Source organism: Schistocerca americana, chromosome 2 (genome assembly GCF_021461395.2).
Source record: "Schistocerca americana isolate TAMUIC-IGC-003095 chromosome 2, iqSchAmer2.1, whole genome shotgun sequence".
Classification (NCBI taxonomy): domain Eukaryota; kingdom Metazoa; phylum Arthropoda; class Insecta; order Orthoptera; family Acrididae; genus Schistocerca; species Schistocerca americana.
The window spans coordinates 592,246,739-592,264,118 of record NC_060120.1 but is presented as its reverse complement, the minus strand read 5'-3'; the positions used below and the strand labels follow the sequence as shown (position 1 = coordinate 592,264,118).

General features: G+C 36.4%; 1 protein-coding gene across 1 annotated transcript in view; it reads right to left on the bottom strand.

The window, feature by feature from the left end:
• Positions 1–9,715: 9,715 nt before the first annotated feature.
• Positions 9,716–17,380, bottom strand: part of LOC124596002 (esterase FE4-like) — a 75,238-nt gene continuing 67,573 nt past the window's right edge. The window contains exon 11 of the mRNA XM_047134952.1: positions 9,716–10,427. Within this exon, the coding sequence (XP_046990908.1) occupies positions 10,271–10,427 (157 nt within the window). The 3' untranslated portion in view covers positions 9,716–10,270. The remainder of the gene's footprint in view (positions 10,428–17,380) is intronic.

Sequence of the window (17,380 nt, the reverse complement as noted above, 5' to 3'; positions counted from 1 at the left end):
CTTCCTCACACCGCGAGTTTCCTAGCACCCACAATATTTAATCCTGTCGAGCTCAGATAAGTTTTAGCTAACCCTTCTAATCCTAGTCAATTTTATCTTATATTCGTGGAGTAAATGTCAATAGACAAGACTCCAATATTGGAGACCACCTCAGGGGAGGTTGTCCGTACCTGAGAGCAGGTGATTTTAAACCTGCACACACAAACATGTGACGTGCAGTAGGTGGGATTCCACATTCATATCCAGAATATCGTGTGTTTGAGACATAGAAGGCTGAGTGGTTCTAGAATTTACACAGAAATTCTCAAATCTCTACAGTGTGTGGCCTTTAGATGCTATATCATCAATTATTATGCTGAGAGCGTAACATGCATGTTCACTGTCATGAATAGAATCATCATTGACAGTAACAAGACAGTGTGATATTCCAAGGAAGTGAGCAATACGTGAATATTGATGCCTGTGATGTATGTCAGTGACAACTTTGAATTTCGTTCTGCAAAATAATGGACCAGTTCCCAGCAAAGCCAAAATGAAGAACTAATGCGACAGAATTCTGAGATGCGGCTGATTTTACTTCTGCTGTGGCCTGTCTCTGAATCCTCTGGATGTGATGGTGAGTTATTCCTTTCATGACCCAATGCCTAACCTCTAACAAACTTCTCTCGCTCTACTCTCTTCTTCACCAACTCTGCTCCCTCCCACAATGCATAGATTATGTCATTGTCAGTGCCCTGAAGGTGTAATACTTCAACAGTCATCACTTCAGCACCGAGTCACATTGCACACTCCTGCAACCAACATTTATTTTGCAGCTCTTGACATATACACAAAGGCATCAGGTCCATTTCTGTGTACTTCTTTCCTGTGACATTGCTTATGGCTAAAAAACATGTTTCAAATTAATGCAGTAAAGGCATTTACATACTTCCTTCACTGGCCGGCATTTTACCCATTTTGGTCGTAAGGAGTAGAATTTTATGAGACCATTTTTTAAATTTAGGTTCTCCTTTTTCATTAGGAGACATACTTTTCTTATTGATCTTGTCAGATATCTTTTTACCATTTCAACTTTTTCACCATTTTCACTAACAGAGATAACATTACCCTGGTTAGGGCTTTGGCTGCTGCAATCTTTGTCATCCCTTAGGTAATATTCCAGAGAAACAGAAAATGTATCATCTTGCAACGGATGTCCACAGCAAGAATATGGGCATGCACAAATACTTTTCGCATTCTTTATTTTACACGTTTTTGAAACCAAATAATGTGAGGAAATGGGTATGTATTTCTGTGTTTGCTGCTTAGAGTAGCTACCTGGTATCAGCATCAGTAACTGGACCGTCTCAGTATAGATGACTTCTGAGATGGCAGCATTTAGGTTTCGAAACCACACATCACATTCCATGCATATATCACTATCTTCTGGTTCTGGACCAATTGCATCTGCATTTATACACTTCACAAAGTTTTCAAGACGTTGCTTGTGTAAAACTTTATCAGTTTCTTCCACTTTCTTTTTACATACTGTTTTCTTCTTGTGCTTCTCACCTTTCCTGGGCGTAAAGAGGGATATAGTAGGGGTTACAGCAGAAATGCTAACATTCAAGGCACCAACAACTTCGCATCCAGGAATATAAACATCTGCACTGTCTTCTTCAGTTTCACATACAGATGATGGCGATTGTTCAGATGGGTTGTCACTAAATTTCTTCTTATAGTGAGGATAGCAATTCCTGCACAATGGATTTTTCACTTTTCCTAAACACCTCTTTCTCGTGTCTTTTTTCATAGTCCACACACCTCACTTTTTCACTACTGTATTTCCTCACAATACTCAATGCATAATGGCTTATGTGCAAGTCCTCACTTGTTTGTTATCAATAGAAGAGAACTGGAAACAGTGTTCCCAACATGCATATTTTACACTAGGAATTTAATGATGCAAAATACGCAGAATGTTGAAAAATTTTTAACACTTGACACAGAAAAATATTTTTCACTGTGTTTGTACTGACTAATAACATATTAACCAAACAATATTTTGTGCAATCTCCAAAAGTTTTTGGATGTGGGTTTTTGAGTAAATAATTCGTAAAAACTCGTAAAAATGTAATTTTTTACATTTTTAGTAATAAACATTTAGAAAATACAGATAGCTAGAGCAGAGGAGATACTGTTTATAATTACAGCAGTAGTGTCTGGTAATATGACAGAAAAGTAGCGTTTTGTGACTTTCCAATTAGAAAAAAAGTTAAGTGCAAAAATTAGCTTGAATTTCGTATTTTTGTCTTAAATTTGTAAGTTAAAGGAAGCCCATAAGTGTGTGGCTGTCAACTAAATTTCAACAAACTAAGAGGAAGCTCTAAAACAAATCATCTGCCAGGCCTCTGACACTTTCAGTTTATTAGCTATATTTCTTTTTGTGCTCTAATGTTTTAAGAGTTAGTATTTACAAAATACGTTTTTTAAAGTGCTGTAACATTTATAAAAATAAAGATAAAACGAAAATACTTCATTTCGTAACACTCACAATATAGAGGTCTAATATATATTCTTTCCAGAGAAATTCATGACCATGACTTGACATGAACTGTATGATTTGAGATGGAATCATCGAATTGCAGTCTCAGTAGATTTAGATTTTCAGAATCCGTGTTGTGTATTTGATAACAGATATTTTTTTCAATTCTTTTGGGAAAACCAGATAGTAGTGAAAGAGGCCTGTAGTTTTGTACTTCTGTTTTTATCCCTTTCTTGAACAGGGGTTTTACTTTTGCTATCTTCATTTTTCCTGGGAACACCCCTTCTGATAGAGAACAATTACCGTTGTTGAAAGTGGTCTGGCTATCAGGGGAGCACATTTCTTCAAGATGCAGTCAGGGATATTGTCATGCTAACAGAGAATTGGGGCTTCAGTTCTTTGATTATAGCAAGTATTTCTTTTTCATTGGAGGGGTATAGAAAAATATATTTATTATTTCTAGTACATCTGGACTGATTTCTGGAAGTACACTGTAAATTTTTATTTATATTATGTTCTGCTATCTGCATAAAATAGTAATTAAATGTCCTTGCAGTTTTTGTAGGTTCAGTTATCACAGTTGACTTCTCCATTACGCATTTAATATTATGGAAATCTGTCTGCTCTGCTGCAGTTTGCTTCCTTACAATATTCCACATGGGTTTCATCTTGTTGGTGGAATTTGTTACGTATGTCATTTGCCATTATTTTTGCTTGTTTGACACCAATTTTGAAGTCTTTTGATAGGTTTTATAATAAGTATCAAATTCTGGTGATGTGAATTGTTTGGACAATCTGTGTAGTAATCTTTTTTTGTTTGAGGATATCAGAATCCCAGAAGTGATCAATTTATATATTTTTTTCCTTGTGTATAGTCAAGCACAATTCAAAACAGTAGGAAAAATTGTTAATAAGATTATTAAATTCTCCATCTGTATGTTTGCAGTTAAAAATCTTTTTCCAGTTTTCTTTGCTCAAGTAATGGAGAAAGTGATTTATATTTTCATTACTGTAGTTTCTACTGGTGGTTGGTAGGCAGTGTTTAAATTTTAGCTCAGTTTTGATACTCAGATACAGTTTTTGAGTTGTGTGATCCCTAAAGCCTATGTTTAGTGTTTCTGTTTTACAGTCATTTCTACATTTACAAATATCTGATCAATGGTGGTAGATGAAATCTTTGCATATGAGTTGTTGTTTCTATGGTAGCTTCCATGTTAAATGTTTGCAAAAGATTCAGTAATTCATTCCTTTCCTTGGTGTCCTGGAAAAATCAATATTAAAATCACCATGTAGAATAACTCTTCTGTTTCTTTGTGTTACTCTGTTAACTGAATATTCCAAACTTATTAGGAAAGTATTTGTGGAAGCAGCTGGAACTTTGTATAAACAAGTAATGACTAGTTTAGTGTCCACTATTTCATCTTCTGATAGCTCTACATCTTTTTCCTTCATTATTTCAAGAGGAAATTTTATATGTATTAAGTTTATATTATTTCTTATGAATATGCAACTACCATGTTTAAGAATTTTTCTACAGAATAACCACCTACCATAAAGTTGGGTAGAGACACAGTATGTTACTTGTCTTCATCACGCCAATGTTCTGTGAGACACAATAATAATGTAGCTTTCACTTTGTTTTCTAAGAGTTTTTGACTAATAGATTGTTTCTACCAATGACCAAATCCAGTAGTAGCTCCTATCTCTCTTTTTAAAATTTCCCACAATCCACCTCCTGGGTGTGCTAGCACATTCAGTGCAATTCTCCTGGAAGCCAAATGTAAACCAGAACAAAGTGTCTTGCACCACACAAAGAATGTGTCCAGACTTTTTGTCAAATTCTGCAGAGTGGTGTCCCATTACCAAGTCCTCATGCCAGAGCCTCAACTGCCATCCTCAGCCCTACCACTAATAGCTCTCCTCACTTTCTAACCAACAAGCCCAAGCTACCCTCCTTGTTTAACGTCTCAATCCCAGCACATCTCCCACTAAAACCCAACCATGAACCTTGACAAACCCTAACACCTAACAACCCAGGCTCACAATCCATCCTTAACCTCTGATCCAGGTCCCTCTCTGATCCTGGTACGTCAATTATTTCCAAAAACCTAATATTCAGCCCCATACTCAAATTTAACCAGACTGCCTTAGTGAAAATATCCTGTTATTCATTTGTAAACTCAAATGTAAACATCACTGTTTCCCAACACATAACAAGCACAGTGAACATTTAACCCTGTAAAGAACAGCTCCAAACTGTATCAAAGTGGGATCCTCTTTCTCAAAGCTATCTTTTCCTGGCATTCTAAGGATTCCTCAATTCTTGCATTATCTCTCACCAATGTTCCAGCTCTCCTGTGACCTGAAGGCATCCCTTTCTGTGATCATTCTCCCTGTGGACAGGGGTCAGCTGTTGTGTACTTCACTGTAAGGAGAGGCAGAGGGCCACCACAAGCTCTTGGATGCCTCAACCTACAAAATTGTCCCTAATGACAACATTCATTCTATCTAGACTGAGCTGTAGAAATTTCTGAAAACTCTAGGCCCCTCATAAAGGCTCCCAATTGATGCCATAGAACTTCTAAATCTCCCTGACCCATACACCATCAGTGTCTACCAACTCCACAAAATACAAAAGTACCAATGTCCTGGTTGTACCATAATAGCTGGCTTTAAATCCATCACCAAATGCATTTCAGCTTGGGTTCTCTCCTGTCTGGAAAGCTTGTTCTAATTGATGCATCCTCACCTTATATGAATATCTTACATACAGCCACGCTCCTCACCCTGGGATACTACCTCTCTCAATGCCCATCTAAAATCTTCCTAAAATCTCATTTATTATTACACTAGCCTGTTTCATCCTTCCCCCTAACAGCTTCACTTTTAAAGGTCAGAACTACAAACAAACCAAATGGACTGCTATGGGAACCTTGATTGTCCCATCATATGCCAACCATTTCATGGGCCATGTGGAAGAGACACTCCCTAAGACCCAGAAGTTTTTTGCTCAAGTCAGGTACTGATTTATCAATGACATCGGAACTCATGGTGAAGAAGAATTCCACTTCTTCCTGCAACAGATTTACACACTATAATTCTGTCCCTTACTTTCATTTCCGTATATAACGAAGTATCCAAATGTTCATTCATATGTTGTATGAATTATCTCACATTTTACACAATGTTTATATTGTACAGGGTGACCATGCCAAATATCTCACGAAATAAGCGTCAAACGAAAAAACTATAAAGAACAAGACTTGTCTAGCTTGAAGGGGGAAACCAGATGCCGCTATGGTTGGCCCACTAGATGGCGCTGCCATAGGCCAAATGAATATCAACTGTGTTTTTTAAAAATGGGAACCCCCATTTTTTATTACATATTCGTGTAGTACGTAAAGAAATATGAATGTTTTAGTTGGATCGCTTCTTTCACTTTGTGACAGATAGCACTGTAATAGCCACAAACATATGGCTGACAATTTTAGATAAACAGCTGGTAACAGGTAGGTTTTTTAAATTAAAATACAGAATGTAGGTACGTTTGAACATTTTATTTAGGTTGTTCCAATGTAACTTTGTGAGCTTATCATTTCTGAGAATGCATGTTGTTACAGTGTGATTACCTGTAAATACCACATTAATGCAATAAATGCTCAAAATGATGTCTGTCAACCTCAATGCATTTGACAATACGTGTAACGACATTCCTCTCAACAGCGAGAAGTTCACCTTACGTAATGTTCGCACATGCATTGACAATGCGCTGACGCATGTTGTCAGGCATTGTCAGTAGATCACGATAGCAAACATCCTTCAACTTTCCCCACAGAAAGAAATCCGGGGACATCAGATCCGGTGAACATGTGGGCCATGGTGTGGTGCTTTGGCAACCAATCCACCTGTCATGAAATATGCTACTCAATAACACTTCAACCGCATGTGAGCTATATGCCAGACATCCACCATGTTGGAAGTACATCGCCATTCTGTCATGCAGTGAAACACCTTGTAGTAACATCAGTGGAACATTATGTAGGAATACATTGCACCATTTAGATTGCCGTTGATAAAATTGGGTCCAATTATCGTTCCTCCCAAAATGCCGCACCATACATTAACCCACAAAGGTCGCTGATGTTCCACTTGTTGCAGCCATCGTGGATTTTCTGTTGCCCAATAGTGTCATCCAGGATATGGAGCAGCATTCATAGCACACACCCATTGGGCATTTTAATCACAACAGCGATGCACCAACACGATATTGACCTTTTCCGCAATTGGTAAACGGTCCATTTTAACATGGGTAATGTATATGAAGCAAATACCGTCCGCACTGGAGGAATGTTACTTGATACCAAATGCTTATACGTTTGTGACTATTACAGCGCCGTCTATCACAAACCTAAAAAAGTGGTCCAACTAAAACATTCATATTTCTTTATGTACTACACGAATATGTAATTAAAAAAAATGTAGTTAATATCCGTTTGACCTATGGCAGCGCCATCTAGCGGGCCAACCATAGCGCCATCTTGTTTCCCCCTTCAAGCTAGATGAGTTTCGTTCTTTGTAGTTTTTTTGTTTGATGCTTATTTCGTGAGATATTTGGCCCAGTCAGTATCAATGGACCACCTTGTATATAAGAGAAAGCGCATTATATTTCAGACAAATAGTGGGTCTACTTACCTTCTAAAGTTAGTCTCAGCATCAGAGTGCTTCCTTCCTTCTTATATAACCTACCGAAAATTGTTTGTCCAGGGTTCATTTAAATGACAAGTCATTGTAACATTATGTTGCTGTTAACTAGTTTTTTTATTTTATTTGCATGTTCTTCTAACACATGTTAGAACCAAATACTTAACGTTTCTCCAAAAGTACACTGTGCAACTTCCTTACACCATGTTTTTGTTGTTTCTGTTGTTGTGGTCTTCAGTCCAAGGACTGGTTTGATGCAGCTCTCCATGCTACTCTATCCTGTACAAGCCTCATCATCTCTGAGTAACTACTGAATCTGCTTACTATATTCATCTCTTGGTCTCCCTCTATGATTTTTAACCCCCACAATTCCCTCTGGTACTAAATTGGTGAGCCTTTGATGCCTCAGAATCTGTCCTACCAAATAATCCCTTCTTTTAGTCAGGTTGTACCAGAAATTTCTCTTCTCCACAGTTCTATTCAGTACCTCCTCTCTAGTTACAAGATCTACCCATCTAACCTTCAGCATTCATCTGTAGCACCACGTTTCACTAGTTTTTATTCTATTCCTGTCCAAACTGTTTATCATCCATATTTCTCTTCCATACATGACTACATTCCATACAAATACTTTCAAGAAACACTACATGACTCTTAAATCCATACCCGATGTTAACAAACTTCTTATCTTCAGAAACGTTTTTTTGCCATTGTCTTTGTACATTTTATATCCTCCCTACTGTGACCATAATCAGATATTCTGCTTCCCAAATGCAAAATTAATTTACTACTGTAAGGGTCCCATTTCCCAATCTAATTCCCTCAGCATTACCTGACTTAATTTGACTACATTCCATTGTCCTCATGTTGCTTTTGTTGATGTTCATCTTACAGCCTTCTTTCAAGTTACTGTCTGCTCTGTTCAATTGCTCTTCCAAGTCCTTTGCTGACTGTGACAGAATTGCAATGACATTGCCAAATCTCAAAGTTTTTATTTCTTCTCCCTGGGCTTTAATTCCTACTCCAAATTTTTCTTTTGTTTCCTTTACTTCTTATAGGGGACAAGCTGAGCTCACATATCACTCTTGAAGTACTCTGGTTGCGTAAAGAGTACAATATAAAAATTGTAGCATTGCCCCCAAATGCAACACACCTTCTGCAGCCCACTGAATTGCCAAATAGTGCTGAAAAGGCTTCCATCATTCAACATGGCTCGGGAAACAAAACTCACTTCAGTCATCAATGATACCTTTCCAGATCACTGTTTGCAGAAGAGTAATGAAGCAACTGAGAAGGATCAAACAGTGAGGTGTAGAAGGCTTTCCTGCAGGAAAGAGCATTTCTCCAGAAGACATTCTTGCTGCCAGGCTGAACAAGCAATCCACTTAGGAGAAAGAACTAAAACTGCACAGAGTGCTCCTCACCTGACAAAGACAACAATAAACAAAGATGATACAGACAGTGACACTGATGAGACCTTGTCTTTTGTACTTTATGCAGAATCAAATGACCGTGTAACCATGGATGTTCTGGATGAGGAAGATCAGTCTGAAGACACAGATTGTGCGAAGGGATGTAAGTAATTGTTACATAAGAAAGTAAACTGTATCCAGGATGAGTCACAAAAAGGACAATGACAGGTTACATGTTGTCTGCCATGGAAAAATGTGGAAATAAGTGGAAGTGGCCCAAGAAAAAGATGTTCTAGAATATGATGCTGAAGACTTTATCCAAATCATCAGCCCACCAGAACAAGTTGGTCCTCCAGGTATTTTTTATGTAAAGAAATTAGGACTGTATGAAATGCATTGAATTTTATTAGATGCCTTTTTCATTTGCAGTTTTTTTCATGATTTTGTGTCTTTAGTATCTGTTCACAGTTGCTCAAACTCATTGATGTGTTCAATCTACTATCTTTATAAAAATTTTATGTTACTAATTACTTTTATGTCATTGTAATGGAGCCAACACTGGTTCAAATAAAGAGCAGAATAGTTATTTTTATTTACTGATTTTAGCCTTAACAATGACTTGTCCCAGTGTAACCCCCAACTCATGCGGTAAAATTGGGACAAAATCAGGGGGACTCACTTGAAAAGGAATGAGTACAGAACAAAATGCCTTTCATGTTCAAAAAGATGAAGGTTAAATATGTCAAACTAACCTACATTTAGTCATTTTGCACAAAATCTTTTCAGAAAACGAGGAAAATACTAAAATCCATCGCAAAGTAGCCCAATTTATAATATTTTACTTTACTACATGCTTTACCACATATGTGTTGAAATGAATATTTCTCAATGATTTAAATTTTGTTTTGAATTAGGCACTGAAATCTTACATACTACTAATAATTACAATATGTGATGGCAACAACATGGTGAGTACAGGATGGGCAAGGTAGTAAATAACAAGGTTCTGTGAGGGCATACCATCAAACACATTGGAGAACTTCTTGAACAGTATGTAAATACCAAAAAATGATGTAAATTTAGGCTTATGTATCAAGATTTTATCTCTCTTTACAGACACTGACAAACAGTACAAGTAAAGGAAAATGTATAAGTCAACAGAATGGCTCTTAATTTGTGGCATATTTTTGAATTTCCAACTGGTACAATTCCAAGATATTTAAATAATTGCTTCTGACATTTCCAAAAATTCTTTTGTATTCTGTAATCAGTTTTTGTATATTGTTTTATCCACAGTTTTTATAAATTTTGTGAAAGGGTGCATTAATGTTAATCTGAGGTATTAGAAGAAATTAGGAACTTGTTTACCAGACAGTAATATTTCCATATGAACATTCAGCAGTATTGAATTTATTTTCTAAACATTGGGACTTAAATTAGCTACCTACAAGACACACAATATATAGAAATTAAATAGATTCATAGTTTTATGATATTGGAAGAAGTATTTCGTGTGGATGATTCTCTTCCATCTTTTTGAAGTATATTCTTTAACAGTTTTTGTGATATGATTTTTCAATGCAAATTAAGGTATACAGGTTGCTTATCAGATTTTGTAATATCACTAACTAACTTATGGCATCACACTGTGCCAGAAATCCATCCGTTCCTTGTTGAGCCCTGTACCTGCTTCAAGAGTGGAGCCTATTCCTAGATAATTTGTGCTGTCTGCCTCATATTGTTTCCAGTCTTCTGTAAGTAATTCATCAGTGTCATATGGAATTGGATCACTGAAAGGAGAAAGTTCAGAATTACAGTCAAACTCTGTAATACTTTATTACTGTTGTTTATAATAGGAAGTAAGCTTAAGACTTTATGTATCTTTCCCAATTTTATAATAGTTTGTAAAAATTTGTGCAGAAAGCTCCCTTTGTAACACTGACAATACTGAATCAATATTAGATTCTCAGTCTCTGTAAATATTATGTAAATACTTTTATAATTTAGATTTTACTACATTTGCAATTTGAAATCTGCAACATTGTGAAATAGCAAAGTGTCTTTTAAGAGCCAATGTCATGTAAAAGCTATGTAGAATTATATATTAGAACAGCAATTCTAAATTTGTACTAGTTTGGTTACTGATGGTTACAAATTCAGCGTAATCTGTTGAACTGTTTTTCCTTGCCTATGATGTGAATATAAATGAATCAATGAAAACAACAGTTGCAAATCACTGAAATGTCAAGTTACAGTGGGTAGTTACAATTTACTCAATTCTTGACACAAAGCAAAAATTGTCGAATCTGAAAAATATTAAAGTGTAGTCCTGAAATACATTACTTCTCTTGTGATTGTTGGGATACATACGTTTTGAACTGTTTATTTATTAATTTGTACATGACATGTTTTGGGTACATAGACTGTACAGTAAGATGTCAGTCAGTATTTGACAGAGTGCTATTTCTATCATTATAAAACATCATTAATTATTTAGAGCTACAATTCAGATTATTGGTACATTGTTATTAGAACTGGACCAATGGTTATAATGCTACTATACTTTCAGTTCATAATAATGGTACATTATTATTTGTATTTGTACAGAACATTATTGTTTATTAAAGAATAGTTTCAGACTTGTAAGCAATAGTTAATTAGATAGGCCATCAGTGCAGCTTTGAATCCTGTAATACTCTTTACAGAATGTGTGTTACTCAGTAATTTTTGTGTGTGTGTGTGTGTGTGTGTGTGTGTGTGTGTGTGTGTGTGTGTGTGTGTGTGTGTGTGTGTGTTGGTGGGTGGGTGTGTGTGTGTGGGTGTGTGTGTGTGTGTGAGAGAGAGAGAGAGAGAGAGAGAGAGAGAGAGAGAGAGAGAGAGAGAGAGTGTTGCAGAACTCCATTTTGGAAGAGCTTAATTTTTGTTCAGTACATATGGAGACCCATTTTTTGCCTCCTATTGTGGACATGTACAACTTTGTTTCAGAGGAAGATTGCAGGATTTTCAGTCACGTACTGCTTTACGAATACTATGGTTTTATGTATGTGCAAGTATGGAAGTTGAAGGATTTGCAGTTTTTTGGAGAAAGGCTTGTAATATTTTCCTTGTGTGGTCCATTTTATGATTCTTATGAGTCTTTTTTTTTGCATTGTGTTTAGCTTAATGCTGTTTGGAGAAGCTCGCAATAAAATAACTCCATATGTCAGAAGTGACTGAACATTTGCATAGCACGCACTTTTTAGACAGTCTTTGCTGCAGCAGTTATCAAGCATCCTCGCCACAGAACGTGAAGTGCTCAATTTCTTTTTGTGAGGTTGTCAGTATGAGTTTCCAACCTGCAGAACCCAAAAAACTTTGTTAGGTCAACTCTTTTTACAGATTTGTTAGACAACTGGATATTTACATTTCATGGAACCTTTTCGTTGACATTATATAAGTTGAGTGCTACAGTTTTTCCTATATTTATGATTAGCTTATTGCATGTGAAACATTCTTCTATGCTATTCATTGGCTTTGTTGTATTTTCTTGTAATAATTTTGTGCACTGATGAGAAAGCTTGTGTCATCAGCAGACCGATAAGCATTTTGACAATAAATGTTTGTTTGTAGGTCATTTGTACAGGAGGAACAGTGCTGGTCCCAGTACTGATCCTTGAGGAACACCATATTCACCTCTTGGTAAAATGAGAAAGTGGGTGATTTTGTTGTATTCATTGTGTTGTATTTCCACTGTTTCTTTATGTCTACAAAGCCATGACCTGACCCTTCACAGCGGTGCTTCTGATGCCCTGTTAATTCAATTTCTGTAGTAGCTTCTCATGATCTATAATACTGAATGTCTTCAACAAGTCAGGACATAAACCAGTAACATATTTGACACTGTCCAGTTTCTGGTAAATTCCACTCAGGAATTCATAGATAGCAGGGTCAGTTGGGCAGTTTTTTTTTTCAAATCTACACTGTGCTGTGGACATAATTTGCTCTTTTTGCATAAAGCCTGTAGACTTTTGTGCAAGAAATTATCTAAAATTTTTGAAAAGTCAAACAATAAGGCAATTGGTCTGTTATTGCCAACTACTTCTACATTTCCTTTTTTTGTATATCAGTTTCAATTTAGCAGTTTTTAGACAGGACAAGAGTGTTGCTGATGCCAGTGAACTATTTTTGCATAATTATACCAGTGATTTTACAAGAGCTCACTACACATTTTTTTCTTATTTTTTCAGGTATGCCAGCTACTACTGAAACCTGTTTCATTTTTAAGGTTTTTATGATGTTCAAACTTTCTTCTTCTTTCATTGGGTGCAGATACAGTGAGGTAGCAGAGCTGCTGATCCTAAATGATGAACCTCTTGCACTTTGATTGCTTGGGGTAATCATAATGATTACCTGTCCACTTATATCTGAAAAATAGCTGTTGAAGATATTTTGACTTTCCTTGGGTCTGTTATTTTCTTTTCATCTTGTCATAACTTGATGCTGGTAGTGATATTCAGAAATCTGTGGATGTGTTGTACATTTACAGATAAACAAATGATTATAATTTCAGAAAAATTGATGATTTATTCAAGAGAAAGCACTTCCTAAACTGAGCAAGTTAAAATGTGTTGGTCCACCTTTGGCCTTATGCAAACTTGGCATTGATTGACAGAGTTATTAGGTGTCCTTCTTAGGGATATCATAACAAATTCCATCCAGTTGGTGTATTAGATCATCAAAATATTGAGATAGTAGCAGGACGCTGCCCATAATGCTCCAGACGCTCTAATTGGAGACAGGTCTGGTGACCTTGCTGCCCAGTAAGGGTTTGGCAAGCATGAAGACGAGCAGTAGAAGATATCACTGTGTGCAGGTGGACATTATCTTGCTGATGTGTAAGCCCAGAATGACTTTCCATGAAGAGCAACAAAATGGGGCACAGTACACTGTTGATGTATAGCTGTAAAGATGACAACGAAATGGGCGCTGCTATGAAAATAAATGGCGCTCCAGACCATCACTCTTCGTTTTCACACTGTATGGTGGGCAACAGTCAAACTGGCACATCTCCAGACACATTTCCAGCCTGGAATCTCAATGACTGTAATAAAATAGTCTTCAGTGATGAATTTCACTTCAAACTGAGCCCCAATGACCAGAAAAGACATGTCTGGAAATGGCCCATACAGTAGTGGGATGCCACCCTGACTGTTGCCGACCATATGGCACAACAACCATGAAGGACGGTGTGGGGTGACTTTTTTTTCATAGGAGAACCCCTTTTTTGTCATCTGTGGCACCCATACAGCACAACAGGATGTTGACAATATTCTGCACCCAGTTTTGCTTCCCTTCATGGCAAGCTATCCTGGGCTTACATTTCTGCAGATTGAGACCCACCTGAATATTGTTAGGGTTTCTACTGCTTCTCGCTATGCTTGCCAAACTCTAACTTGGCCAGAAATTTCACTGGATCTCTCTTCGAGTGAGAATATTTGGTGCATTATGGACAGGGCCCTCCAACCAGCCATGGATTTTTACTATCTAATGTACCAATTGCACAGAAGTTGGCACAATATGCATCAGGAGGACATTCAACAACTTGATCAATCAGCGCCAAGTCAAGTAACTGCTTGTTTGAGGGTTAGAGGTAGACCAATGCATTATTGATCAGCTTAATTTGTGAAATCCTTTCCAATAAATCACCTAATTTTCCTGAAATTATAATAATTGGTTTTGCTGTACATGTACATCACATCTTGTGATTTCCATCCTATTTGGATAATTCCTTTTTTTGTCTTGGAATGTATTTGTTTTCTTAACAGTTTTTTAAAGTATTGTCTTGGACTTTCTGCAGTAGGCAAGAAATTCATCACACACCCACTGTATCTTTAAAATATCATATACTTTTATTGTTTTTTGCTTGAGATCTTAATTCCGGCTGTTATCCAAAACTTGTTTTTGGTATTAATTCTCAATGTGTGTTTCTTAATTGGGAACACATGTTCAAGTAGTTAGTAAATATTTACACAGATCTGTTGTACTTTTCACATGTGCTGCAATTATAATATACTTCATTCCATGTTTCCTTAGCTAACAGTTGTCTGAGGATACTTATAATTTTTTCACGTAGGATTCATTCTTCTTTAACTAATTGTGTTTGAATTGTGGTTTTGGGTTTAGTATGGAAAGCAATATACTCCCTGTTATTGTCACTAAAGCTCATATTTATGGATTCAGCTCAATAGTGGTATACATGGTTTTAGTAATTCTAGTGGGAATGTTTATATTGGTCTATAAATTACAGATTGAAATTATGGTCATGAGATTTTTGCTTTTCATTTGAGTTTTGCTGGAAATTTATGTTAAAATGACCACATACTGTTAAATCTTTTTTTATTAGCTTTAAATTTACTGAGCGCACTGTCTAGTTTCATAAGAGTGTATGTAAGACCCCATCTGGACTTCTGTAGAGGAAAATTATAACTATTTTTATCAAAGCAGTTTCTATAGCTGAAATTTCAAAGTCTTTCTCCTTTCATTATTATTGTTACACATTTCTGAAAAAGATGAAGCAACTACAGGCTAATTGAATTGTATATGTGAAATGCTTTGAGCTACATTTTGTAACATTATTGTTAGGAACTGGACAACAGATGGAAAAGTATGGAGTTTCTGTTTAATGTTGCACTGACACTGATGCTATTGGAAGTTGCAAATGACACTATTACAATCAAATGTACTAAGTAAGGCATCAGATCTAACACATTACATTAATTCAACAATATGGAAAAGATAGGTTGGTACTAATCACGTGAGAAAGGGACTAAATGAGAATATTTGGAGCATTATGGGCATGACTCTCCAACCAGCTCAGGATTTTGACTGTCTAATTGCTTATTTTAGTTACTTCCATGCACTGTTGTTGTATGGCATAGTTTCCTGGGATAATCAGCCACTTTCCAAAAAAAATATTCATTACCCAAAAGAGAATTATTAGGGTAATGAGTGGAATCCTGCCTAGACATTCTTGTAGAAACCTTATTAGGAAATTGACAACTACATGCCAATATATCTACTCTCTGTTATGTTTCATTGGAAAAAGTGAGCAACTACACAAAACCAATGATTCATACCATACTCACAATGTCAAAAGGAAGATGGACCTCCATTATGAATTAAAACACCTTAGTATTGTACAAAACGGAGTCCATTACATGAGCTGCAAGGTGTTCAATACTCTCCCACCATCACTGAAATCACTTTCCCACAAGCTTCCCAAATGTAAATAACAGCTTAAACACTATCTGATAGACAGTTCCATGTATTGGGTTGAAGCATATATAAATCGTATTCACTCCAATTGATTTTTTCTTTTAATTAAATCTGATGTAGACTTACGCATTATGACAGTTAGAATCATTGTTAACATTACTAAGTCTTTTGTGTAGCTATTAGGATCTACCTTTATTTTAACTTTTTTAAGTGTAGTTTTGTCCTTACATGTTAATGTGTATTTTGTCTTATATCTCCTCTTTCGAGAGGGTTTTTTATGTGTTCCTTTTGTATAATTTCTAATAATCTGACATGTCGTACATCCATGCAAATCTCTTGCTGTATTGGATTGATGGGATCTAAATTAATAAATAAATAAAATTGAATGGAATTTGTCACAATACCTATAACAAGGGCATTCAACAACTTGACCAATCAATGCAAAGCCAAATAACTGCTTGCATAAGGCCAGACAGGTTAAGTCATGGACAGGCACAATGAAAAAGACTTCTAAAATATTAAGCTTCCAGATGAAGTCCTTCTTCCAAAACAGGTAACTCTGTGTGAATCCTTAATATTTCAGCAGTCTTCTACACTGTGCTTTTCTGCAATTCAATGCCTCCTCTCCTCCTCTATGTGGCAAGTAGCAATTAATCCTTCCCATATTGCTGTTATTCCATCCAAGACTTTCCATTATTTGACATTATGTAAGTTCATCAGCTTTGGTGTATTGTCTTCAAGAATTTCAGTATCTTAGAAGCAATGGGCAAGAAGACATATTCTTTATAGTGTAACTGTAGGCAATTGAAGGTATAGATTAAGAAGAATAAGAGAACACTATAAATTAGAATGTTAATGATTAGAGAAGAAATTAGGCCAGTTTTTAGATGGTTGGTACTCCAAATTGGAGGGACAGAAATTAAAAATACTGTTCAGTTCCTTAGACAGTGAATACTACAAATAGGCGCTTGATAAAACATGCAATCAGACTACACAGATCAGTCTAAGAAAATATACTGCTGTCTTGTTATTTCTGTAACACTGTACAAAGAAAGTGGAAATTATCAAATTGAAAAAAGAATTAGGCAAGATGATTACATTTTGCAAGAGTATTTATTGTAATTTTAAAGAGCTTTTTTGAAATATTTAACTGGGATGAGAGAGCAATTCATCTTACATGATCTTAACTCATAGAAACTGAATTTCTTGTTGACATTGGTTTGAAACTTTCTGGCAGATTAAAACTGTGTGCTGGACCGAGACTCGAAATCGGGACCTTTGCCTTTCACGGGCAAGTGCTCTACCAACTGAGCTACCCAAGCACGACTCATGCCCTGTCCTCACAGCTTTACTTCTGCCAGTACCTCGTCTCCTACCTTCCAAACTTTACAGATGCTCTCCTGCGAACCTTGCAGAACTAGCACTCCTGAAAGAAAGGAGTGAAAATCTCGTTCTGGAAACATCCCCCAGGCTGTGGCTAAGCCATGTC